This window comes from Melanerpes formicivorus, unplaced genomic scaffold, assembly GCF_026170545.1.
Source record: "Melanerpes formicivorus ecotype bairdi unplaced genomic scaffold, bMelFor1.0.p_v2 SCAF_2, whole genome shotgun sequence".
NCBI classification, from domain to species: domain Eukaryota; kingdom Metazoa; phylum Chordata; class Aves; order Piciformes; family Picidae; genus Melanerpes; species Melanerpes formicivorus.
Window position 1 is genome coordinate 9,965,951 of NW_027142354.1, and position 27,107 is coordinate 9,993,057.

The 27,107-nt window shown below is 43.9% G+C and overlaps 1 protein-coding gene across 2 annotated transcripts in view; it reads right to left on the reverse strand.

Annotated features, from left to right (window-relative positions):
- IL20RA (interleukin 20 receptor subunit alpha) overlaps positions 1-26,032 on the reverse strand; it is a 28,231-nt gene extending 2,199 nt beyond the window's left edge. The window contains exons 1-6 of one of the 2 annotated variants that reach the window (XM_068150362.1): positions 25,863-26,032; positions 7,081-7,210; positions 5,184-5,362; positions 4,333-4,508; positions 3,402-3,546; positions 2,529-2,668 (exon numbers count right to left, since the gene is read on the reverse strand). In XM_068150362.1, the coding sequence (XP_068006463.1) occupies positions 2,529-2,668; positions 3,402-3,546; positions 4,333-4,508; positions 5,184-5,362; positions 7,081-7,210; positions 25,863-25,953 (861 nt within the window). In that variant the 5' untranslated portion in view covers positions 25,954-26,032. Of the gene's footprint in view, positions 1-2,528; positions 2,669-3,401; positions 3,547-4,332; positions 4,509-5,183; positions 5,363-7,080; positions 7,211-25,862 lie in introns of those variants that run through there. The other variant, XM_068150371.1, reaches the window with a different exon arrangement.
- Between the last annotated feature and the right edge of the window lie 1,075 nt (positions 26,033-27,107).

Sequence of the window (27,107 nt, forward strand, 5' to 3'; positions counted from 1 at the left end):
CATGAGTTGTCCTTGGGTCACAGATTACACAATCTATTCCACATCCCACAAGCACAGAGTCAGGTACCATCTTAAGTTATAGCTTAAACAGAATTAAATAGTATCAGGTTTCCTTTCAGAGAGACAGCTACATCAAGTTGAAGTGCAGTATATGGAGCCTGCACTTTGCAGTCTGTCACAGGTTTGCCTCTGTAATAAATCATCTAATTAAGCATCAAGAATCTTTCTGAAATGAGCAGTATTTTTAACAGGAATAAATACTGCAGAAGCAGTCGCTAAAGGAAAGTGCAATAGGAAAACAACCACCAGAAAGCTGCACTTCAGTGCTTTAAAGCTTGAATGGCAGACTAAGACCACTGATCAATGTTCTAGGTAGTCTGAAAACTTTCCTTGGGTCAGAATCAAAACAAACTGCTTATTCCATCTCCCCTGACCACACAGGGTGCCCATGTGGACTAGTGGACTAGTCTGTGGTGTTACCAAAACAAGAGGACACAGTCTCAGGCTGCACCAGGGGAGGTTTAGGTTGGATGATAGGAAGAAGTTCTATACAGAGAGAGTGATTGCCCATTGGAATGGGCAGCCAGGGAGGTGGTGGAGTCACCGTCATTGGAGGTGTTCAGGAGGAGACTTGATGGGGTGCTTGGTGCCATGGGTTAGTTGTTTAGGTGGGTTGGATTTGTTGATGGGTTGGATGCAATGATCTTGAAGGTCTCTTCCAACCTGGTTTGGTTTATTCTAAATTCTAAATAAAGGAACACTGGAACAGGTTGCCCAGGAAGGTGGTTGGGGCCCCATCCCTGGAGATACTCAAACTGGGGCTTGACAGGGCTCTGGGCAGCCTGATCTAGTAAATTAAATGTGTATGCCACATGAGATGCCAAAGAATGGAATGGAATGGAATAGAATAGAATAGAATAGACCAGGTTGGAAGAAACCTTCAAGATCATCGTGTCCAACCTATCATCCAACACCACCTAACCAACTAAACCATGCAACCAAGGACCCTATCAAGTCTTACCACTGCTTACTGCAGAGGGGGTTGGACTAGGTGACCTTCACAGGTCCCTTCCAACCCAGACCATTCTCTGATTCTATGGTACTATGAATTCCATTATAAAGCCGGTGTCTCATCAAGTACAGGAGGTGTCACCGTGCACACCTGACCACACTGCAGCAGTAGCTGCTCTACTCCTGAACCCTCCTGAACCCAGTCTCTCAGTGAACATTTCTCCTGCCTCCTCTGTGATGCTCTATATTATTTCAGATCAGGATGTTGAAAACAACTCCTATCACAGGGTGTCACGCATATTGGATTAACATCAAAGAGTTCGTGCATTGTTGTCATTGTTTATGGTTGAGTAACTTGCTTAGAGCTAGGTGTGAGAAAACTCTGCTGGGCTCATGAGCTGGAAAGCAGTAGTATTTCTTAGACTTTGTATGCTCTTCCTAATGATTAACAAACTTTGCAGCTTTGAGAAACATGCACATTTCTTGGTAGAAAGTGGGTTTGGGGCTGCCTAAATAACAGAATGCATTTGTTCATACATTTATTTGGGTTAGGAAATAGTGCAGGATTTGCAAGTATTCTTGAAATCCACATTAAACTATTTGTATGATGCCTACATGTTGAATCCTTCACAATCACAATTAAGTGGAAAAATATGGTAGTACCTAGTAACAGCCCAAGAAAACATCATGGGAGTTTATGTACTGCTTATCTTCCCTTCCTGTTTCTGAATTCAACCAATTCATAACTTTTGTTCACTGACTCTCTAAAATGCTTATTCCCAGGTAAACTTAGGGATTGCTGACTGCCTAACAGAGCTTGTTTCAGTGCACCTCAGAGCTTGCTTATGGCAATGACTCTTGCCAAATGAACAGCTCTGTTCTGATGCTCCGGTCACCTTTGGAGATCTGGTTATCTTTTTGGACACAGTAGCTAACTGGAGTTATTACTCTGTTTTGCTTTCATTTAATAACCCTCAATGTGATGTTGTGCTGATTTAAGTAGCAACTAAAGTGAATAGAAGAGAATAGAAGAGAATAGAAGAGAATAGAAGAGAATAGGAGTAGAGTAGAGTAGAGTAGAGTAGAGTAGACCAGGTTGGAAGAGACCTTCAAGATCATCACGTCCAACCCATCAACCAATCCAACCCACCTAAACAACTAACCCATGGCACCAAGCACCCCATCAAGTCTCCTCCTGAAAACCTCCAATGATGGCGACTCCACCACCTCCCTGGCAGCCCATTCCAATGGGCAATCACTCTCTGTACAGAACTTCTTCCTATCATCCAACCTAAACCTCCCCTGGCACAGCCTGAGACTGTGTCCTCTTGTTCTGGTACTGGCTGCCTGGGAGAAGAGACTAACCTCCTTCTGTCTACAACCTCCCTTCAGGTAGTTGTAGAGAGTTGCAGCTAGCCATGGTTTCCTCACAGCTGCCTCAGTGCCCTGGAAAATGCACAGCTCTGCTGCAAGTGCCAAGTTTATCAGAGACCTCCTTCTCAACAGAGAACACTTACCAGGTTTGTTAGGTGTTTCTGTTTGATGACATGAATATACCTGTGCACACAATAGCATGCCATTGAAATAAAAAGGACAGTCAGCATTACAGGCAGAACGTATCCAAATACTATTGTCGTAGTCTCATCGGCTGTTTTATCTGTTAACAAGAAGCAGAAGTTTTCATTGTACTGTGCAACTTTTTAGTGCATTCAGATAGTAATGTGTGAATTCACCACACTGCACAAGTAAAAGCAAGGAATCAACAGGAATTTTTGTTATCACCCCAACTCAAATTACATTCTAAAAAGAAGTAACCTTGACCCAGCCCTGCCACTCCCAAACATCATCCAAGGAAAAAAACAAACCAAAACATTCTATGTTCACTAAGACTCAAAGAATGCAGATCATTTTCTTCAGAGGTTTTGATCACCTTGCAGTTATATTTTATTAAAGGCAAAGTACAAATATCTCAGGATCTCAGGTAGTGATAGGACTAGGGGGAATGGAATGAAGCTGGAGGTGGGGAGATTCAGGCTGGATGTGAGGAGGAAGTTCTTCACCGCGAGAGTGGTGAAGCCCTGGAATGGGTTGTCCAGGGAGGTGGTTGAGGCCCCATCCCTGGAGGTGTTTAAGAGCAGGCTGGATGAGGCTCTGGCCAGCCTGATCTAGTGTGAGGTGTCCCTGCCCATGGCAGGGGGGTTGGAACTAGATGATCCTTGTGGTCCCTTCCAACCCTGACTGGTACTGTGATACTATGATAATACATAGAGAGGGGAGAAACAATGACAATTTTCTCTCTCAGACTGGATACATGAAAAGTGTACAGTGCCAATCACCATGATTTTTACTAACTGACATCTTCTAATTGTAATTTGCCAGCTTATGCATACCTCTCAAGGTAGAAATGCAATATTCTTTGGAGAACCCACTGTGCAAAAGTGGTGTGGTGACATGTATCTGTGCGCTGACACAATAAGCCGTTCCAGGTTCTAACCAGGGCACGAGCAAGGTGTTGTTGCTGATGGAGAAGAACCACTGGAAGACAAGAAAAAACACTATTTTTCTCCCTTTAACTCCTCTGTTACAGAAAGGTAAAGCTCTTATACAAAGTGCATCACAAGCACACGAATCTTCTGGGAAGAATAATGAAACTTTAAGAACTGCCAGCCACATCCATTTTTTTCTGACTGCAATCAAAACCTCAAGTTATTTATTTTTTATAAAGAAATTACTTGCCTCTTAGAGGAAAAAATGTGTAGAGGAACACATGTGTGTAGTGCCCATCCTTGAAAGTTTTCAGGATGCAGCTGGACAAACCCTGAGCAGCCTGATCTGAGCTCACAGCTGATCCTGCTTTGAACAGGACTTTAGACTAGAGAACTCCTGAGCTCCTTCCCAATTTGAATGATGCTACAAGCCCTATAAGGTTATGAATTAGGATATCAGGTAGTGATAGGAGTAGGGGGAATGGAATGAAGCTGGAGGTGGGGAGATTCAGGCTGGATGTGAGGAGGAAGTTCTTCACTGTGAGAGTGGTGAGACCCTGGAATGGGTTGTCCAGGGAGGTGGTTGAGGCCCCATCCCTGGAGGTGTTTAAGACCAGGCTGGATGAGGCTCTGGCCAGCCTGATGTAGTGTGGGGTGTCCCTGCCCATGGCAGGGGGGTTGGAACTAGATGATCCTTGTGGTCCCTTCCAACCCTGACTGATTCTCTGATTCTATGAATTCTATTTTGAACTTTGCTGTTACAGACAAAGTGGATTTTGAGCAGCACAAAGCACAGGTTTCACAGGTGTAGTTCTGCAGCCCTGTCAAAGCTTACCCGCTTCTTTGTTTTTTTGTTGAGGACAGACACGTTGTATTGTAGGCCTGGATACACTTGAAGCAGAGATACAGATTCTCCCTCAGGACTTCTCTTCCATTTCTCAGGAGCAGTCAGAGTGATTGAAATAGATTTCTCAGTAGAAGATACACTTACCATGGGTGGATCAATTTTAGCTGGAAAGACAAGTATGCAAAAAAGCAGTCAAATGCACACAGCAACTCTAGTTTGACCATGCAGTTTCTAAAAGTGGGTGATATTAATTTTTTGGTAATGTTTTGGCAAGTCTAAATAGGACTTCAAACAATTAATTTGTGTTTTGTATTTATTTTATCAGAAAACTAGGATGACCTTTACAGTGAGGTGAACACTGACTTGGACTTTTGCCTAGGAATTCTTGTGACTTTGAAGAATAAACAACCTTGAAGCACTATTTGTTAACACAAGCTAAATTACCAGTATGTTCTCAGATTATCTGGCACAGATAATAGATATTGCTCTCTAGAGTATGATTACTGCTTGATTTAATAAACCCTGTTCAAAAGCAGAGCTCTTTATACTGTGGATATGCTGCAGCTTTTATTTGCCTTGTGTAAAGCTTGAGTATAGTATAAAAGAGTACTCAGTGTATATGTAAGGCTGCATAGATAACGCACACATATCCAAATTGCATTGTGATCATTTCAATTACTTCTGCCAAAAGCATGAATGTGAAACAACTGAAAAAACAAATAGGTATCTAACCTCGTGATAAAATTTCAATATCACAAACTACAAAGGCACACGTAGTCTGAGCACACAAGATTAACCAAGGCTACTGAACATCTGGCTGTGTGATTAGCTTTCCTTACTGTCTGTAAGAGGGTTGAATCGTGCTGTTTCTATCCAGTCAGAGCGCCTCCCATTTAGGAAGGCTTTAACGCTTGCATAGTATTGTTCCTCATAGTCAGAGGTCTCATTGGAGAGGTCACACCATGTTCTGTTGATATTCCTGCATTCTGGCTTTCTAATCCATTTGCCAACACCATATCTATATTGAAAAAAGAAAGAGAAAGGAACTGTATAAAAGCTATTGCCATGATGTTAGTTACCTAGTAACATAGCACAGAAACTGGTATTACAGCTGATAAAGCAGTTTGCTTGCTTTGCAGAAATCTGCAATTTCAAGGAATTCCCAACTTCAGCTGAGATAAAACACAGGACTTCCATGAGTTTTGAGTGAAAAAGAAATCAGAGTAGGCCTGATCCAAAAGGGGCTATATGGAACTGTTTGGGATGTTACTTTGCTTGCACAAATCAGAGATCTCTCAAATTTAGTCTCCACAGCTTTAGCTTGAGCTCTAAACATGTGAAAACAGAATCAGGATAACTATTTATACAAAGACAAAAAATTCTGTCAGAATGATCAGTGGCTCATCCTGGCATATATAGGGATAGATGATGCTCAGGGTCTCCAAGATGAGTGGACAGCAGACTACTCATTGGTGACTGTAACTTCTTTTTCTAGTTTAAAAGAAAGACTCCTTTGGAATACAAAAATCCTTTCAGTTGAGAAGAGCATATACCTGCTACCAATAATGCCTCAGTACCAACAAGCTCTTCTACACTAGTAGAAGGAATCAAGATATCCTTGGAAAATTCCTGCCTAGATTTGGTCAGAAGCTCCTGCTCCTCATATTCACATTATTAAGAATTTGCCTTCGGCTGCTAATTATCGAGGATGTGTGGCAGCTTCTACGTGACTGCAGGACAGTATTGCTCACCAGCATTTTCCACCTAACTCAAGGCCTTGCTGTCCTAGGTACAAAGAGTCACATCTGAGTGGTTTTGTATTCAGTGCAAAAGATGGTGACAGACTCTTCCATGGATCAGCTGACCTTGCACAGCCAGCAGAACTTGTGTTCTCTGAGCATTTTACCTTGCACACAATTATTGTTCATGGCACAGTTACTGAGCACTCTCTCCTTTTCTAGGAGATGAACTATTTTGCTTCTCTAGTAGCATGCAGGACAAAGACCTGAGCAAAATAGGTTGCAGTTCCTGATAACTATCAACTCCTAGCTTTTTACAGTAGCCACTTCAAGTTACAGGAAACTTACTTACATTTTTTTTAGTGTCATGAAAACACTGCTAGGTTGATGGAATTGTAAACATTAGAGGTACAGATTGGAAGCATTGCATCATCCATGATTACAGTGCTACATCCATTTATAAGCTAAAGTTCCAACACTGTCCTACAGAATGACCCAGTGCTCTCTGGGAAAGGGATTCTGATCCTCACTCTAATTCCTTGATACCCTACAAAGTTGCAGTCCCTTGAAAATATTACTCATTACTTCATTTTCTACAATACTTGATAACTTCAGTGTATTTTCTCTTAGACTGCTGAGGCTTGTGGCATCAGAAGAAATCTATGAGGGTTGGGACTGTCCGGAAACAACAATAAAACCCTGGGTGATGTTCATGTTCTCTGAAATATTCTATCTCCAGATGCATTCTAATGTGTGCAGAAAGTCTCCATGCTGCAGCCTACACTTCAGATGAAGAAAGTCTCCTTATGTTAACTGAATCCAAAGTAAGCAGTACCAGAAGTAAAACTTTAAAACATATTGCTTATGTCTAACCTATATTTTAGTTCTCCTTTCTTTGCTTTTTTTAGCAGCCTTATCTTGTGTTGAGATTTTAAAATTATTACTTCAAATGATAAAACAAAAGTCACTGGGGGATAAAATAAGGAAGCCAACTTACACTGCATACTTCACCTTGTAGAGTACTCCATCTCCTATGCCTTCTGGTGCTGACCAGTGAAGAACATTCTTCATGTTTACGGATTCAAAATGGACATTCCTAGGGTTGGGCAAAGAATAAGACAACTCTCCTGGGAAAGAAAATAAGAAAGGAACAATACACTAAGAATATGCAAATACATATGTTTGCAAGTTAATCAAATATATATTCAAGGTATAAAATTACAGTATCACAGCATCACAGCATCACCAAGGTTGGAAGAGGCTTCAAAGATCATTGAGTCCAACCTGTCACCACAGACCCCATGACTAGACCATGGCACCAAGTGCCACATCCAATCCCCTCTTGAACACCTCCAGGGATGGTGACTCCACCACCTCCCTGGGCAGCACATTCCAAAGACTAATAACACTCTCCATGAAGAACTTTCTCCTCACCTAGAGCCTAAACTGCCCCACATGCAGCTTGAGACTGTGTCCTCTCGTTCTGGTGCTGCTTGCCTGGGAGAAGAGACCAATCCCTTCCTGGCTACAACCACCCTTCAGGTAGTTGTAGAGAGCAATGAGGTCTCCCCTGAGCCTCCTCTTCTCCAGGCTAAACAATCCCAGCTCCCTCAGCCTCTCCTCATAGGGCTTGTGTTCAAGGCCTCTCACCAGCCTTATTGCCCTCCTCAGGACACGTTCAAGTGTCTCGATGTTCTTCCTAAACTGAGGGGCCCAGAACTGGACACAGGACTCAAGGTGTGGCCTAACCAATGCAGAGTACAGGGGCACAATGACTTCCCTACTCCTGCTGGCCACACTATTCTTGATGCAGGCCAGGATGCCATTGGCCTTCTTGGCCACCTGGGCACACTGCTGGCTCATCATTCTTTGTGATGCCCTTCTCATTCAAATCACAAGATTGTTGGCCACAGAAAACCTTTTTTTACTTTCTTTTTAGAACCTAGTGCAGTTCCAAATTTCACCTGTATAAGTGGGGTTTTCTTTAGCAAAAATGGCTTTGCCATTTATGACAGACAATGGCATGGAAATAGCCAGGAACTACAAACTAAAGCTAGAAAAGTTCAGTCTTGAAGAGATGTGCTTTTTAAAATCATAAAAGTGTTGAAACATCAGAACAATTTAACACAATTGTGGTGGTTTGGCCCTGGCTTGGAGTCCAGATGTACACCAAAGCCGCTCTATCACTCCCCCTCTTAAGTGAACAGGGGGAGAAGGGAAAAAAAAAGCAACAGAAGCCAGGAATAGGATAGGAGCAATTTTAGTAACACTAATAAGCAAACAGCGATAGACTGTGCAGAAGCAGAAAGCAGAGAGAGAGATGTTGGTCTCTACTTCCCATCAGCAGGATGATGGTCGGTCTCGGGAAGCAGGGCTCTCTAAGCTTGGTGGTTACTTGGGAGGATAGATGCCATGAACGAATGCCCCCACTTCCTTCTTTCACTTCATTGTTATACCTGAGCTGACATCATATGGCATGCAATACCTCTTTGGCCAGTCTGAGTCAGCTGGCTCAGCCGTGTCCCCTCCCAGGATTTTGCCCACCCCTCAGTGTACTCTTGGGGCAGGGAAAATGTTGGAAGGACATAGCCTGGATACTTATTCAACAGTAGCCAAAACACTGCTGTGTTATCAACTACTGCTGAAAAAAAAACAGCACTAGAAAGATGCTGTGAGGAGAATTAACTCCAGCTCAGTCCAACCCAACACAACAATTTAACACAAAATACTTCATTAGACTTCTTGTGGACTTTAAAGAATTTAACCAGGTATTTTTAGGAAGACACATGGAGTCTCCTGCACACTGGAAAATCAGGTGGGATGATCACAATAGCCCCAGTGACATTTTTTGATTCTCCAGAAAGTCAAAAGTAAACACCTATGGTTAAGTCACTCATCTAAATTGCTGGTCACTGCATGAGCTTTTGAAATGGATAAGCAAGTCTGGGGCTCTTAAAGAATCCATTTCACATCTTTGCAATATACCAACCCTGAAGATGAAGCTGCGGGGAAGGAGCTTCTCACTGTAAGCGGCCACAAGAGCATAACAGGGAAGAGAAAAAGTGACCCTGTGGTTCTTCAGCACTTTTCAAAACCCTCTAAGTTCTTCCTCTTGGGATGCAATTCTAGTTCTTAAAGTAACAAAAAGATACAGAGAAAGGGTGAAATAAAGCATATTAACACAAACAGTAGGAACCTGTCTGAATGATTAATTAGTTGCTTAAGTAGACTTTAAGGGACTTTTTGTAGTATATTTCACCATTACTAGGGTAATCATCTTCTTTGACCTTTACATGCAACATACAGTTGCTTTTGTAAGTAAAAGTCACCATCAGTTTCCTTATTAACTTGCTGCCTTCTAGCCGTCGTGTTTGAGCCAAGCAGTAAAAGCTTTTCTTTTCATTATGGTTATTAAAACAACCTCCTTAAAATTCTGTAGAGACCAATTACTTTTAAACTTTCCCAATGGAAATTTTCCAAGCCTCCTCCATCTCTAAGTTAATGTAGAAGACAAACTTCAGTGTCTGCATCTGTGTCTTCGGATTTGTATCTCTTTCTCCCTGTTTATCTGTGTATCTTCTGTTTATATCTGGTTATAGAGGGCATTCTAATGCTGCTCTCTTTTATCTCAGTGGCTTTTAATTATTTATTCTTTTTTCTAGCTGGAAAAGAAGTTTTGTCAAGTATAGTCCTTAGGGCAAGTTTATTTATTTACAAAAACTATATAGAAAGTCCCATTTCCTTGAACACAAAAATGCCCAGTGACAGTCATATTGCAAGAGCTCAAGCTATAGACTCAAGCTATAATGATACTTTAAAAGTTTCTGGATGCCAGGGGACATGAAAGCAGCAGCAGAAAAAGACCTCCAGTAATCTATTTCACAGATCCTCCTGGAGTCACTACTCGCTCAAAAGAATAGTGAAGAGGTGATTGGGAACAGTCAGCATGGCTTTGCCAAGGGCAAATCCTGCCTGACCAACCTGGTGGCCTTCTATGAGCAGGTGACAAAATTAATAGATGAGGGGCGAGCAACTGATGTCGTTTACCTGGACCTGAGCAAAGCCTTCGACACTGTCCCACACCACATCCTGGTCTCCAAACTGGTGACACATGGGTTTGATTGGTGGACCACTAGATGGATAAGGAACTGGCTTGATGGCCGCACCCAAAGAGTGGCTGTCAATGGCTCCATGTCCCAGTGGAGGCCAGTGACAAGTGGAGTCCCTCAGGGATCAGTCCTGGGACCTGTCTTATTCAACATCTTTGTGGGGGACATGGACAGTGGCATTGAGTGCACCCTCAGCAAGTTTGCTGATGACACCAAGCTGTGTGGTGCAGCAGACACGCTGGAGGGAAGGGAGGCCATCCAGAAGGACCTTGACAGGCTGGAGAGGTGGGCACAAGCCAACCACATGAAGTTCAATAAGAGCAAGTGCAGGGTCCTGCATCTGGGTCGAGGCAATCCCAGGCACAAATACAGGCTGGGCAGTGACTGGCTGGAGGGTAGCCCTGAGGAGAGAGACTTGGGGGTGCTGGTGGACAAAAAGCTCAACATGAGCTCTCAGTGTGCACTTGCAGCCCGCAAAGCCAATCAGATCCTGGGCTACATCAGGAGAAGTGTGGCCAGCAGGTCGAGGGAGGTGATCCTCCCCCTCTGCTCAGCCCTGGTGAGACCCCACCTGGAGTACTGCGTCCAGTTCTGGAGCCCCTATTACAAGAGGGATGTGGAGGTGCTGGAACGTGTCCAGAGAAGGGCCACGAGGATGATCAGAGGGCTGGAGCACCTCTCCTATGAGGACAGACTGAAGGAGTTGGGGCTGTACAGTCTGCAGAAGAGAAGGCTCCGAGGAGACCTAATTGTCGCCTTCCAGTATCTGAAGGGGGCCTACAGGAAGGCTGGGGAAGGACTTCTCAGGATCTCAGGTAGTGATAGGACTAGGGGGAATGGAATGAAGCTGGAGGTGGGGAGATTCAGGCTGGATGTGAGGAGGAGGTTCTTCACCATGAGAGTGGTGAAACCCTGGAATGTGTTGTCCAGGGAGGTGGTCGAGGCCCCGTCCCTGGGGGTGTTTAAGAGCAGGCTGGATAAGGATCTGTCCAGCCTGATCTAGTGTGGGGTGTCCCTGCCCATGGCAGGGGGGTTGGAACTAGATGATGCTTGTGGTCCCTTCCAACCCTGAATGAAACTATGAAACTATGAAACAAAACCCAAGCAACAAGAAAGACGAAAAACTCCCCACCAAACCACCCACAAAGCTACAAAAAACTATATTTTCTTCCAAGTGGGAAATACAGAACCTAGAAAACAAAAGGTATCATAGTATAGTATCATAGTATCAGTCAGGGTTGGAAGGGACCACAAGGATCAGCTAGTTCCAACCCCCCTGCCATGGGCAGGGACACCCCACACAGGCTGGCCAGAGCCACATCCAGCCTGGTCTTAAACACCTCCAGGGATGGCGCCCCAACCACCTCCCTGGACAACCCATTCCAGGGCTTCACCACTCTCATGGTGAAGAACTTCCTCCTCATATCCAGCCTGAATGTCCCCACCTCCAGCTTCAGTCCATTCCCCCTTGTCCTATCACTACCTGATATCCTGAGAAGTCCCTCCCCAGCCTCCTTGTAGGCCCCCTTCAGATAGTGGAAAGCCACAATTAGGTCACCTCTGAGCCTTCTCTTCAGGTTTTGATTTCCCCCAAAATAAATGTACCTGCAACTGTTTTAGGTGAAACTAATCCAAGTGTAAAGATTAAGCTGCCCAAGAGAGCTAAGAAAACAGCCTGCAACTGGCAACATTTGCTCAGTAAAACAGAAAAAACTCATAAACAATTAATGTATGTGCTATTAAGAGGGACAAATTAAAACCAGCATTACATGGACTAGGAGAAATCACCCATGCATCAAGTTTCGTTCTTTGTACCACATCCCAACACTAAAGTGTATGAAACTTCAGGGAACTCGTCAACTTCATAATCAACAGCCAGGAATAAGACATTACAATAACATAAACAAAAATCTCAGAAGCACACAGTGCTGCCCAAGCCCTGAGAAAGGCAACCTGGCAATTCATGTGGAACGGGAAGGAGGGATTGAGGCAAGCAGGAAGAAATATTTCCTTAGATTGCTAGGAATCAAAGCTGTAAAAGGCTTCTCATTAAAAAACAATGGGGGGAGGGGAAAGCCCAGCAAGGAGATATTTAAGACTAAAACAAAGTCTGGAGGATAATACCGCACAGTCAAAAAACCTTTGGAAGAAAGACTACAATTTCTAGCCCTTAAACAGCAGCAGATGAGGAAGACATTCATGTCTGGTAACTTGGAACCTGAGCAAGGTTTCTGCTTTGCAGTGGTCATAGAGGGCAGACAAAGATACCCTTCCATATTTAGAATGGACCAGACTGGATTCTTTCTTCCTTCAGCAGAGGTGATGGTCAAGCCCATCAGCCTTGTTCTCTGCTCCCTCAGCACTTAAACTCATCAGAGATGCACCTTGTCAGGGAGGAGAGGCAGGGGACACTAAGTCCTTACATGAGAAGCATAATCTATTGTTCATGTCCACCAGAAACATGGACGAAAAGGAATGAAGCTCAGTTTCAGCCAGAAAGAAGGCATTGGGAGTAACCTGTTGTGGGAAGAGGAGCAACATGTGCAAATGGGTCACCCAGAAGGGCTGCTGGATCTTTTTAAGGGCACATTAGAGAAACCCCTCTAGAAATAACACTAATTCATCTTAATCTACCTACAGGTAAGTGGACCAGGCAATCTCTTAAGGTCACTACCAGCCACATTTTGATAGGCCTTCTTACACTATCAGACAAATCTGGCTTCACACTGCATGAATTTGTCAGGACAGCAAACAACTTCCCTAACATCTCACTTTTCACTCCTATTTTTCTTTAAAAGTTTAAAAAAATATGAACTGCTGCTCAGACTAATCCACAGTCACTGAACTAAACTGGCTGGAGGCAGCCAGCTCATCACAGACACGGGAAATTATTGCCATTGGTTTACTGAACAGCTTCTTGTTTGCCTGTGCCTTTTGACGTTTGCCCATCCTCACATCAAAACATTTATGTTCCTCAATCACATTTTAAAGTAGCAAGAGTCAAGCATTTGTCTGTTACACTGAATTATTTTTAAACTTGTAGCATGCAAAGATGGGTTTGGGTTGATTTTTTGTCTTGTTTTATTTTGTTTTTTTAATATCTTCCTCTTAGTGTGGTTTCTGTTGTGGTAAATGACATTTCAAGACAGAAACACTTGACTGCGGCAGACGGGCCAATCTCAGCATGCAGAACCCACAGACTGTATCTCTACAAGATCTAAGGCATAACACTGCCAATGTGCTCCCATCTCAGTGTGATTTGGAGGGCAGATGGATCGAGGTGGTTAACTTTCTATTTGCTGCAAAAGCAGAGATTTGGTTTCCGTTTCTGGTCTTGCCTCTTTAATAAAGGCTTCTGTTTAGCCTTACAACAGATTATGCAAGGGTTTTTTATCCCTCAGTTCTGCATCTGTAAGACCTCTGTTTCTCCAGAGGCAGTTAAGAATAAACTTCTCCATGTCTAATCTACACTTGATAGTATCAGGAGGTATGTGTAGAAAACAGAGGTTGTATGTCCCAAGGGTATCAGTCAGGAAAGGACTCAAGTATGTACATCAGTTGCTTATTTCAGTATCATGTCTTCAAACACAATATAGCTAGTTATAGTCTGATTTTATTTCCTTTAACTGAGATTAATGGCATGGTTGTCACGTGGAATATTTTCTGTCTGTACAGGCCTACGTGAGAGCAGAAATCAGTCATACATGTTGGTTAGCTGTGTTTAGTCTGTCTCAATGATAGTCTGCAATAGCTGTCACCACTTCCTAGTATAACAAAGTCACTTGATTTATTTTTTGCATGGCAAAACCTGGAGACCTTAATTACTGCTTTTGGAAACGCTGTAAATCAAACCTTGAGTAATACCATTCTTTACATCTTCATGACTACACACCTGGACTGAAAAGAAAGCAATAATACAGACTTGCAAACTTCACCTCCACAATGAAGAGACATGCTCTGATCTTAAATAAGCTATTGTGAGACTCTCCAAAACAGACATGACTTAGCCTGAAAACACTGTCACGTGTGAGCGAAAAAACCCACTGACGTTACTGAGATTCTCCACATGAGTAAAAGACTACATGGCACATGCCTCATCTTCTCCTTATCAAAGTGTCAGCTGGGTTCAAAAACCTGGTCAGCTATAAATGGTGTAGATCTCCCTGTGAGGCACATGTCTCACTTGAGTTGACAGGGTTCAAAGTCTGGGTTTGGGTATGGTCACATCTCTACACATATGCACGCACAGACATACACACATGTACGCAAAAATACAAGCATAGACATGTAGGCTCCATGTTGCAGCTACCATCCACTCAGAATCTGCTTTCTCTCTGTCAGGAGGCACCGCTGCTGACCTCAGTGACAAACAGCTGTGTTTAATGTCAGTGCTGCAGAACAAACACAGCTACAGCAACCTCCACCCTTGCTACAAACAGGTTAACCTTTCGCTCCACTTGGGTAACCAAGAATCTGCAAAGCACAAAAACACATAAAAACATAGAGATGTTTTTCTGTACATGGGCTAAAGTTCTGGCATTGTGAGACGGCAGAGGATTCACTGACAGCTGTAGGTAGTTTTTGACTGTGCTGCTCTCAGACAGAGCAATCATCAGCTATATTTTGCTGTGGCATGGCTACAAGGGTGCAATCACTAAATTATCCAATAAAATAAAACAATAAAGGGCGTCACAGGGCTTCTCTAGACAACTGGAAGATACACTCTAAGCCAATCAGTGATGTGGAAAGCATTAGGACAGAAGGGCAGGCCTTACTCCAACACAGCTTTCCCCAGCAGCCGCAGCAGTAAAACCCAGGGACCCCGCCCATATAGTTGTCTCGGAATCTGAAAGAGGAACTCCTTTTCTGACAACGACAAAGACTTTGGCTTCAACTTCTGTTGTCTTTTCATACATGAAAATGGTGCTTGGGAGCATATCTGAAGAAGCTCCTTTGTGCTAGGAATGCAATTTATGGGCAACGCTGTAGGAACTCCTTGTGCCTCACCATTTGCAGCTGCCACACCATGGCCATAGATCTAATCCACACTTAGAGACTTTGGAGGGAGGGCAGCCTTTTAAACAGGCTGAGTCCTCGATTTACCTTCTCCCACTGGGAGCTGAGACCCACCAGTGAAGCATCAAGCAATTTAGGAGCAATCTAGACAATCTAGGAGCAATCTAGGTTCTTGCAGTGCTCTAAGCCACTGGCCTTTCTTCAGTGTTTCTGTACAGCTTTCTGTGACTTCCACCCATCTCCTGTGAAATCTTCCTTGCTCCTCCTGTGCAGCTGCTCTTGATTTTTTTTTTTTTTTTAAAGGAACTTTTATTCTGTTTACTCACTCCAGTTCACCTGTTTCAATGCTTATACTGTTGTCAGTGAAAAATATTCCCTCAAACACACCTAAGCATAACATACAAACCGTCATACTCTCTCAGAGCAAATGCACATTTAGCATCACGTTCAGGGGCACTGTCTTTTCTGGCACAGTGGCACTGTCTTTTCTGGCACATCTGCAGCCTCAAGCAAGCTGGCACTGGCCATGCAGGAATGCGAGGGAGTACACCAAGTGGTAAACAGGGGAACCGAGCCAAAATTGGAGATCAGAAGTTACAGAAAGGAAAGGAAACCCAGCAAAGGCAGGAATACGTTAGCAAATCTCACTACCTGCTATTTAGTCATCTTAGGAACAATTTAAATGAGCTCTTTTCTTTCTCTCAATCTCTCTCTTTTTTTTTTTTTTAACTGAATTGGGCTTAGAAGTTTTTCTCTGAGCCCATTCTTTTAGACTTGAACTCAACAGGCTGGATAACAAGGAAGAGTAGGAGGAGAAGCATGTAGGAGTCATCACAGCTTAGCTGCCTTCCTCCTGATGGATTGCTGGAGCCCTGGGACTGATGGGTATGAGGTCAGGCTAGCAAAGCCTTTGACTTGAGTGGTGCTGGTGGGAATGTGGGGAGGAAACAGACGTGATTTCCTGTTCAAGTCATAACAGCGCTCAAGAGCTAACCACAAAGCACACTCTTGCCCTCCCAGGACAGGTGCCTGTCACTCCTGTCACAGCCTGCTCAGAGGAGGCACAAGGAAGAGAAAGACAGGGACAGAAATGGAGATGTAAGGCTCCATGAAAATCAGGTGGTGGAGAAATAAGGAAATTGGTGGAGAAATGTGGGAGAAGGTTGAGACTGGGGCATGTGAGGTTTGGTTTTGAGGAAATAGGCAAGCTGCCCAGATGAACTCAAGGAAGTCATCTGGGGAAAGCAAGAGAGTGGAAATACTGCCCAAAGAATGGGAGAGATGCAGAAGAGGCACTGAAGCTGCAGCTTGCCCTGACATGCTCTGCTCCTTCATGTCAAGCCTTGCATTTATTTATCCAAACCTGTCCTAACTTATAAAAACACCTCTACAGATAATAATGGTCAAAGAACATTTCAGACTTGCTCCAGAAAGACTCATCTTCAGAAAGCAGGATAAAATCTTCCCAGTTCATTGAAGGCTTGGCTAGGAAACAGCTGAGATGGCAATGGCAGCTGATATCCATTCCAGAAAGAGAACAAACTGAATTTTCTTCCCACTATGTAGAAGGTTTGCAAGTGCAAGAGCAGAGTTCACACTACCTAGCCATACCCTGCTGCAAACAAACTATCCTTGGTGTACTTCAGCAGGAGAAAGTTACTAGACATATGTTTTCTGTTGATTCTGATTGATCAATACTGGCCTGAAAAAAGGCGAGTGCTCATCTAAAATTACTCATAAGCCCTTCAAGGCTTTCAGAGTCATAATCCCTCAGAGGTATTTTGTGCTTGTTGGTTGCTTGGTGGTTTGTGGGTTTTTTTTTTTTGTTTGGTTTGTTTGTTTGTTGGGGTTTTTCAATTATCAAATTGAATGAGTTTTTGTTGTTTGCAAAACCATTTGTTGTCAAAAGAACTAAATCAATTTTACAGGCACATTGTTGACAATTTCATGACACAATTGCCTTTTCTTTTTTTTTTTTTAAACAAGTGTTTTGAAATGACATAAAATGTTTAAAATAACATTTCATTTTGAGGATTTTCTTTTCTCCCTAGAGCATTTAGCGTGACCAATTTACTGCTACTTAGGCCAACTACGACCCAACAGCCAACAAAATGAAAGCTTACTTAGAATACCTCTGACAAATTCATTTTTCAGAAGACCCAAAGGTTAAGTTTGAATATTGTAAAAAATAACAAATGCTATGTGGCAGTGATCAGGTGAATCCTGATGCACTGCCTTTTGGAATACTTCTAATCTATCCCTACATAAAATACCTATTTTTTACAAACTGAGCAAAAATGAGTTTTGGCTTCCATCATTTAGTGCTGGCTAATGTCTATCAGGCAACAACAGTTCAATTAGAACTGACAACTTTATTGCCTAACAGGTTTTGCTCCTTGCTTGTCTAGATGGCTGTCTAGAGGAAGGATTTTGCTTTTCTTGGAGTCCTAACTGGTTTAATTAGTTAAATCCCCAATTCTCAATCCACATTTTCCCTTGGCCAGAAGATTGTTGACTTGCTGGAACGAGTCCAGAGAAGAGCAACAAAGTTGGTGAGGGGTTTGGAACACAAGCCCTATGAGGAAAGACTGAGGGAGCTGGGGTTGCTCAGCCTGGAGAAGAGGAGACTCAGGGGAGACCTTATCACTCTCTACAACTACCTGAAGGGAGGTTGTAGACAGGCGGATGATGGTCTCTTCTCCCAGGCAGCCAGTACCAGAACAAGAGGACACAGTCTCAGGCTGCGCCAGGGGAGGTTCAGGTTGGATGTTAGGAAGAAGTTCTATACAGAAAGAGTGATTGCGCTTTGGAATGGACTGCCCGGGGAGGTGGTGGAGTTGCTGTCATTGAAGGTGTTCAGGAGGAGACTTGATGGGGTGCTTGGTGCCATGGGTTAGCTGTTTGGGTGGGTTGGATTGGTTGATGGGTTGGACACGATGATCTTGGAGGTCTCTTCCAACCTGGTTGGGTTTATTCTATTCTATTCTATTCTAATGTTTATTCTATTCTATTGAGTGTGATGTCAACAGAGGATAAGCACTTGCCTTTATTTCTAAGGCAAAGGCAGTCCTCAAAGGATGCAAATCAAAAACTCTCTTGCATCTGACATGTGAGAGGAAGGACCAACACTCTTAGCAATCTTCAATGCCTCATCTCACAGGCAATCAAGATACCAAGGTCACACAGCCACCCCCATCCAAACAATCATAAATGGCCAGTTTCCAGTGCCCAGCTAGTGCTTGCAAATGGCAAGAGGCAATTTCAAGTCCATCCCATGGACAGCCAACACAGCCCAAGGTATGATCTCTTGCTTGGTGCTGGAGGCTGGCTGCTGATACCCCAGCAAGCGTGAGACAGTCTGATGAGCACCTCTGCCCCTTGAAGCACTTGCAAAATGATTTTTCCTTCATGCCCCACATTTACACTTCTACCCACAGATGATCAACGACATAAGTGCCTCTAGGAAGCAACTGCTTGTAGAGAACTCAAAAAGTGAAGGCTTCCTGGGGTACCCGCCCATTTCTGTTGGTCTCCTGTCAGGTGAGGGCTGGTGTGCGTTGAGGCACCATATGACTGTTCAGAGTGTCCCACAGTAATTTCAGATGTGAACCACTCAGTATCTAATTATAGGTACAGTAGTAATATTTTTAGTATCTTTCCTGTTCTTGACAAAGATATTTTTTTTTGTAAAAACCACCAGGCAAACTTTTTAGACTCATTAACCTGCATGTAGATTTAAAGAGATTTTGCTGTACAAAGGAAGTGATTTGGCATAGTCATCTACATCTTTACACATAAGTTACAAAAGACTGCTTCAGAGCTGGTGTCAAATGTGGTGAAAAGCACAGCTGGATCCAAGGGACAGTGTGGTGTAGCTGACATTCAAGGGAACAGGCAACACCGATGAGTTCAGGAGGAGTCTGACAATTGCCTCAGATGGCAGAGGAGCTAGCTCTTGGTCATGTTTGAATCACTGCAAGTAGATTTAGACTCAGAGAGCTGTACTTATCTACTTCTAAGCCAGTGTGCTACCTTCTCACAGTGGGAAGAAACCCTGTCAGTAATTACAGGTGCCTCATCCTTCTCAGGGCACAGTCAGTTTTCAGTGCTTCTGAGCCACATCCTGTACATTACTCTTTTGACTACAGTACCCCCTTAGAGCAGGATATTGATGTACTTTCAGAAAAGACAAGGAAAACCAAAAGAAGTGAAGTCTTTTGCAAACCAGATGCAATAATAAATACTATCTCAACTGCTCTCTCCAGTCTTTAGGAAACTAGTAGAAAATAAAGGAACTCCTTTCATATAAGAGCTGTAATCCCCACATGTGTGTGTTCTTATTCAAGGAGTGTGATTAAGCTCAAACACAGATCTTGGTAACAGTATGTAAGACCCTTTCACCTCCTTAAGCAACCTTCTGCTTCTCTTCTCTTTGGACACATTCCTATTCCTATTGCAAAAAAGGGAGTGGAAAATGGAAGGCAGAAAAATAGCTCAGCTATCAGGTGAGATTTAGCTCAGGGTGCTGGGGTATAAAGAAGGCAAGATGAGACTACAGTCTTCCTCCAGTCCTTAAAATACTCTTACAGTAGTCAGGTAGACAGGAAAAGTAATCTATTTTTGATGAGAAAGAAATACAGTAGATTTAATCTCTTAATTTGGAAACTATACCATAACTCCAGTCCTATGACTTGCTTCCTTTTCTGTCTAACTTACCCAGTTTTACTGTACTGTCTTTCAAGATAGGATGAGCAGTGGATAATAACATCTGAGTACCTGGTACATCATAAAACACAAACAGATCTGTACATCATGTAAGCAAAACTCTCCAGTAAAAGTTCATTTTTATCTAGAGACAGGCCTGGCTGCCAGAATTCAGGCTCTCTTAAAGCTGAGCTTCTTCAAACATCAGAGTTCTTGATTAGCTCATAAAGGGTGATTTTTCTCTCTCTTAGCTATTAATCCTGTAATTTTAGATAACCAACACCACTACTTAGAGAGAAACCAATCAGCAAAAATCAATCTGTACAAGCCACAGCCATATATATTAAAAAATCCATAAAGTGGAAACATGCACAAATGACTTGAGTAATCCTAACCCCTTGTCTTTGCTATAATTAAGACTAAAACGGTCTCTAAAAAACAATAGCCATAGAAGGGTAAGGCTATCAATTACAATGGTCAACTTGGAACATTTGCATGGGTTACTGCAATGCACATCTGAGATTTGGACTTTAATCACAAATCCCAACAGCTTTCACAGAATCACAGAATGCCACATTGGAAGGGACCCCAAAGATCATCTGGTCCAACCTTTCTAGGTGATAGAGTAGTTGAAAAGAGATGGCCCAGCACCCTGTCAAGCTGAGTCTTAGAAATTACTATCCTGGCCTGCATCAGAAATAGTTTGGCCAGCAGAAACAGGGAGGTCATTCCGCCCCTGTACTCAACACTGGTTAGGCTGCACCTTGAGTACTGTGTCCAGTTCTGGGCCCCTCAGTTTAAGAAGGATATTGAGACTCTTGGATGTGTCCAGAGAAGGGCAACAAGGCTGGTGAGAGGCCTCGAGCACAAGCCCTGTGAGGAGAGGCTAAGGGAGCTGGGGTTGCTTAGCCTGGAGGAGGCTCAGGGGAGACCTTATTGCTCTGTACAACTACCTGAAAGGAGGTTGTAGACAGGTGGGGGCTGGTCTCTTCTCCCAGGCAAGCAGCACCAGAACAAGAGGACACAGTCTCAAGCTGCACCAGGAGAGGTTTAGGCTTGAGGTGAGGAGAAAGTTCTTCACTGAGCGAGTCGTTCGTCATTGGAATGGGCTGCCCAGGGAGGTGGTGGAGTTGCCGTCCCTGGAGGTGTTCAAGAGGGGACTGGATGTGGCACTTGGTGCCATGGTTTAGTTAGTCATGAGGTGCTGGGTGATAGGTTGGACTTGATGATCTCTGAGGTCTTTTCCAACCTTATTGATTCTATGATTATATGCAGGGGAATCCACTACTTCGCTTGAGAGATTATCCTGATATCTACCTGTTCTCATGGTGAAAAATTTTCTTCTTGGTGCCAATCAGAATATCTGCAGGCATAATTTGTACCCATTACCCCCTGTTTTTTCCACATGACTCCTTGTAAAGAGGCAGTCTACATCATCCTGGTAGCCACCCTTTATAGCATTCAAAGTGTCTCCTTTAACCCTTTCTGGTCCTAATTAGCAGGCAATAACAATTTGTGAAGTTTTGGAAATCATAAGCAAAGCCAAGCAATAGGGCACAGATCCCAGCATTGCTTGAAACAGCTTGGCATGAGTTTGGAATTTGGAGATAAGATGATAAGGATGAGCCTTTCATCTATACAAATGTGGCACTACTCTTTCATATATTGTAGTCCTCCTTAGGCCAATGTTCCCTTTGATTTATTTATATGTTACATTTATTCTTCTCTCTTTCACACTGGCAAATAGCCAGGAAATAGCATTAAAAACACCAAGCTCAGCCAAGCTCACACCTACTTCATCCTACTCCCGAAGCTTAATGCCCTCTCAGGTAAACACACAGATTATTGCCACCACAAACCCAGTTCAGTTCTGCTGAGTATACAGACATATAGTAGGTAATACAAAATACCACACACACACACAAAATCATCAAGTACTCTGAGGGTTCAAAAATCATTATTTTACAGTATTTTCCCTCACTGATTTTCTTATCTCTACTGGTTTATGAACTTTTTTTTTCCTTCTTTGAATCATTTGGCTAATCAAAGAAGACAATTATCTCTGAGTTCTTACTGTGTTTGGCTAACATACAGCCAGCACTTCAAGTGCAATCTATAAGCTTCCCAGGACTTGGACATCACAGAGTATATCCACAGGGTGATGTATGGTTTACATGCCTGCTGCATAGTTCGTATATGAAATAATCTGATGCTTCAGTACACTATTTCATACTTTAGCTAATACTTACTCTCTACAGATCAGCCTCCTCTCAGATCCAATATATACCTTTAATTACCCCGTGCCAATACCAAAACATTACAGCACTGCTAAACTTGGAGCTGAGTGTTTCACTCCTGTCCTTCACAAATTATGGCTGGTGCTCAAAGGCCATTTATGCATGCAGGCAGTGGCTGCTCAGGCTTTGTTTCTAAGAAAACAAGCTGAGCAAGTTGCTTCTGCTGTCCCAGGTTTGGGGGATAGTGAATTTCAAACAGTAATCTCTTCCCTCCTCTTAAATCCAGGAGCAGCATCCACTTCGAGACTACAAGGTTTTAAAGCACTGTGTGTATGCCGACTTCAGGAAGGTTTCACAAAGATGCATTGTGGATATATGAGGAGGAAGGGAGGTGGATCATTAGCACTCAAATACTGCCTTCCTCCTGGTTAATTTTAACATGATAAAATGTATCTGGGCATCAACGGGGTCCCTAAATTCCAGCTCAATAACTTAACTGCAAGGCCCTTTTGTCCATTTATTATTATTTGTACATTTCACTGCTCTAGTAACTGTGAGAGAAAACATTGACGTTTGCTTAGAGGGATGCCTGAAGCTGCCTCTCAAAATATAGATCTATTATTAGTAAAAAAAACCAGATAAAGTGGAATATGAAAGAGAACTGAATCAGGCATACCAGTGCAGAGCAAGCAATTTATGCAACTATTAGAAAGAAAACATTAAAAGGGGAAAGCTTCATAAGGAATGTGTAGAGTCACATACCAAGTCCAGTGGGATCTAAGGCTGAGTCTACAGTAGAGATTAATGGAACCCAATATAAGCAGGTCTGTGACATGAAAATGTTGGTACTGAGAAAATCTTTTCTACACTATACACATTTCAGGGTTTTTCTTTCTTTTGTGTAAGACTGGACTAGCTCTAATTACATGAGATGTCCTGATGAAACAGACCTTCCAGGGCAGCTTTGTCCAGAAGAAATCCTTTCCCAAGACCGCATCATAACACAGACAAAAGCACAGCGAGTGAGATGATTTGAGAGATTTGCTTCAAAATCACATGCTTTACCTGAACAAAACCAGCAAACATGCCTGACACATATCAAAATGCTTCTGTTTCTGCAGTGCAGCATTCAGGCTCATCTCTCTTTCCTCACAATAACATATATTGTAGTACCCATTGCATTCTTTCTTCTGCACAGATCTAAAAGACAGAGACTAGACTCTAGGGTTCAAATATTTCAGTGGTTTCTCTAAGTGCAGAAGAATGTGGTTAGGGAAACTTCCACATGGGGAAAGACTTAAGGTGGAGCTTGGTAAATCAATAGATTAACATTCTACTACTCCTAAAATTCAGAATATTCCTTCTATCTTTATGAGATTCATGCAAAAATTGCTAGGCTCTCTTATGTGTTAAAGAGGAACATGCTGCAATTCTCAATTCTAGTGATCAAAAAGAATCTTCCTTTCTTTCCTTTTTAACTTGCGTTTCTGTGCTTTTTTATTTGTTCAGATTTTATTATTACTTGTACAGACTTTTAAACAATGAGTGAAACACTAATCTATGACATTCCCACTGAAGTACAGCGACAAGTGAAATCTGGGTCCTGTGCAAACCCAGGCAATGCTCAGATAGGCTGTTAGGTGGGCACAGATGGCTAGACAGCAGTGCCCCAGAGCAGCATGCGGTCAGCGACCACTGAAGCTGCAGATGTAGGTTTAATGCATTACCAATCAAATCCTACCCACTAACATACCACGGTAAAAGCAGAAGGTGATTCACTTGATGTTTTGCTGAGGTCCATTTAAATGCTGCTGAGACAGAGTTTAGAAAGGAACTCAACAAGAGATCCCAAGGGGACAGGCACACGACAAACCCTCAAGACCCAAGAATTCAAGTCTGAAGCCCTGCTGTAAAACTGCTTTCCAAGGCAGTTGGGCCCCGCTATAATCTGTTCCTGTTCCAGCACAAGACCAAGCCTCAGGGCAACCGCAGTGTTTTCAGGACTGCATTTGCTTGCAACTGAGGACTCAGACTTCTGTTGGGAGGAAGTACCCAAAAGGGACTCTTCTACCTATTACTTTACATTGGAGAAAGAACAGGAGCACTCCTGTGACAGTTCTGCAGATATTTTTTCTCTGTTATTAGCAAAATACTGCCAGGCTGAATTAGACCTGCTTCTACCACGTTATACTGAAGAGGTGAAAATTGGAGTTGTAAGCCTTCAGTTAAAAGGACACAGCTTTCCCTTCTGTGCTGGTAGTGCTGTCAAAACCCCCTGAAATTATGCCCAGCTAAAACCTCAGGAATGTGCAAACAAATTCCCTTCTCTCCTGAACAACCATTAGACAAAAGCGACACAACCCCCTTGACATTTTTCTAAACCTTTAGAATCCAAACCAGTAGTAATCAAATTTGGAATATTTTTAAAAGGGCAACTGAATGCCAGTTATACAGATTCTCCAAAACACTTGCACTGGTGATGGGTGGGCTTAAGTAAGATAAAATAATGTGGTATTTACCTAAATGTGGTAAATAAATACATAATGTGGTATTTACCTATAATGTGTATTTACCTAAAAAAGAAGCTGGCACTGGTTCCTCTGAAAGCTGCTCAAAAATCACTGATGCACAATGGAGTGGCTTGTCAAGACTTAACTGAGACACAGTACTTAGTGCTACTTTATAGCATTCAGAGTATGAGGAACACTCACAGGTTCTGGATTTTTTGTTGTGGCTTTAAATGGAAGCAGACTCTGTTCTTATGTATTTAGTTTGGAGTACAGAACGAGAGCACAGAGTAGGCAGCTCACAGGACCTGTTAAATCTCTGCAATGCCTTGCTTAGTTTTATAGCTGAGGATATCAAAAAGGAGTGCATGATGCTTTCAGTAGCAGCAGGGGAGCGACGACGCAGACAACAGCTTCAGTTTACAAACTCAGTCCAGCTTGGCAACATCCTTGCCCATGCCCGGCACTGCTGCTTATACAGCCTGCTCTAGCTGCCCTTTCATGTTCCCCCCAGATCCTTGTGCGTGGACGTGTGGCTGTCACCAGAGGAGTGCTCCAGTCTACAGTTAGAAGAGGAGAATTAGAGCCACCCTGGAAACTGGCACATGAACTGAATACCTCCTGCCTTTTCTTTTAAGATGCCTCCTGACTGCTCAGGTTGGACTGCTGGGGATGGCAGCTGTCAAGCACAAAGGAAGACAGAAACACCGAAGATATTTTGGGAATTACTGTGACACACATAACAAGGAGCATCTCAAGAGGACACACAGCGTACAGCTGAAAGTGAATTCATGCACAGCTTTATAAAATCCAAGTCTGCATAACTATGGGGAAAAGAAAAAGATGAAGCAACATCACAGACAGACTCATTGCTCCGCTTCCAGTCAAGTACCGGATGCCCTCAACACCAACCCAAAGGCACCGCTGCCTAACAGAAACGGCTCACGGGACCCCTGGCCGCCCGGGGCGACTGCGCGAGTTCCAGCCGGCTGCGGGAGCACGGCACGACAGGGCACAACGAGCCCGGGCTGGTTCTGCCTGTCCCGGACGGCCGCCGTGCCAGAATAATCAAGCGCGGAAACCACGCTGGGTACCCGCGGCGCGGGGACTCCGGCTCCCACGCCGGCCCAGGGAGGGATGCGCATTTCCCGTGTGAGCGGGCCAGTACCGGCAGCGGCACCGGGCAGCGGCACCGCCGCCACCTACCTGTGTACGCTGCGGGGGGCGGCAGCAGCAGCAGCAGGAGCGGCAGGAGCAGCATCCAGGCCGCCCCCCGCCGCGGCGGGACGGCGACCATCAGGGCTCACATGTCAAGGCCCGGCGGCTCCCCGCCGCCGCCACCGCGCAGGTGGAAGAAGCCGGGCGGCGGCGGGCGGGACACGCCGGGCAAGGGAGGAGGAGCCGGGCAGGCAGCGCTGCGCGGGGGCTGCGGAGCTGTGCGATGGGCGGCGGGTCCGCTCGGGTGGGGGGTGCTGCCCCCATGCCCCGGGATTTCTTTTGCTGCATCCCTCGGTGCTCTCACTGCTGAGTAACTCTCCCCCAGAGTCACCATGAGAACGAAGTGGGCGGGACAGGTTATACTCCGCTTGTTTTGGCAGAGGAAGCTGAAAGCTAACATCTGTGTCTTTGGGTGTTCGGAAGCTTGAGTTTTTCCCCATTACTTTGCATTAAATCTTATCAAGTCACCATTTCAGTAGTTTTGGGGTTAGTTTTACTGGGAAGTTTGCCTTGGAAGGAAAAGAAATCTGCAGGTTTTGCCTGCATTCTTTGGATGTGGCATGAGTGTTGGTTAAATGCTGCACCTGTTGCTCACTGGTATTTTCCTGTTGCTACTAAATTATTTTAAATCTTCATTCAGGAATAAGATCAAGTTCAACAAGACCAAGTGCAAGGTCCTGCACCTGGATCAGGGCAATCCCAAGCACCAGTATAGGCTGGGCAGTGACTGGCTTGAGAGCAGCCCTGAAGAAAAGGACTTGGGGTTGCTGGTGGATAAGCTCAACATGAGCCACGAGTGTGCGCTTGCAGCCCAGAAAACAAATCACACCCTGATCTGCATCAAGAGAACTGTGGCCAGCAGGTCGAGGGGAGGTGATTTTCCCTCTCTACTCCACTCTGGTGAGACCCCACCTGGAGTACTGCATCCAGTTCTGGAACCCTTATAACAGGAAAGATCTGGACATGCTGGAATGTGTCCAGAGGAGGGCCAAGAGTGTGATCAGAAGGCTGGAGCACCTCTTCTATGAGGACAGGCAGAGAGTTAGGGTTGGTCAGCCTGGAGAAGAGAAGGCTTTGAGGAGACCTTATTGTGGCCTTCCAGTATCTGAAGGGGGCCTACAAGAAAGCTGGTGAGGGACTTTTTAGGATGTCAGGTAGTGATAGGACTAGGAGGAATGGAACAAAACTAGATTCAGATTGGATGTTAGGAAGAAGTTCTTCACCATAAGGGTG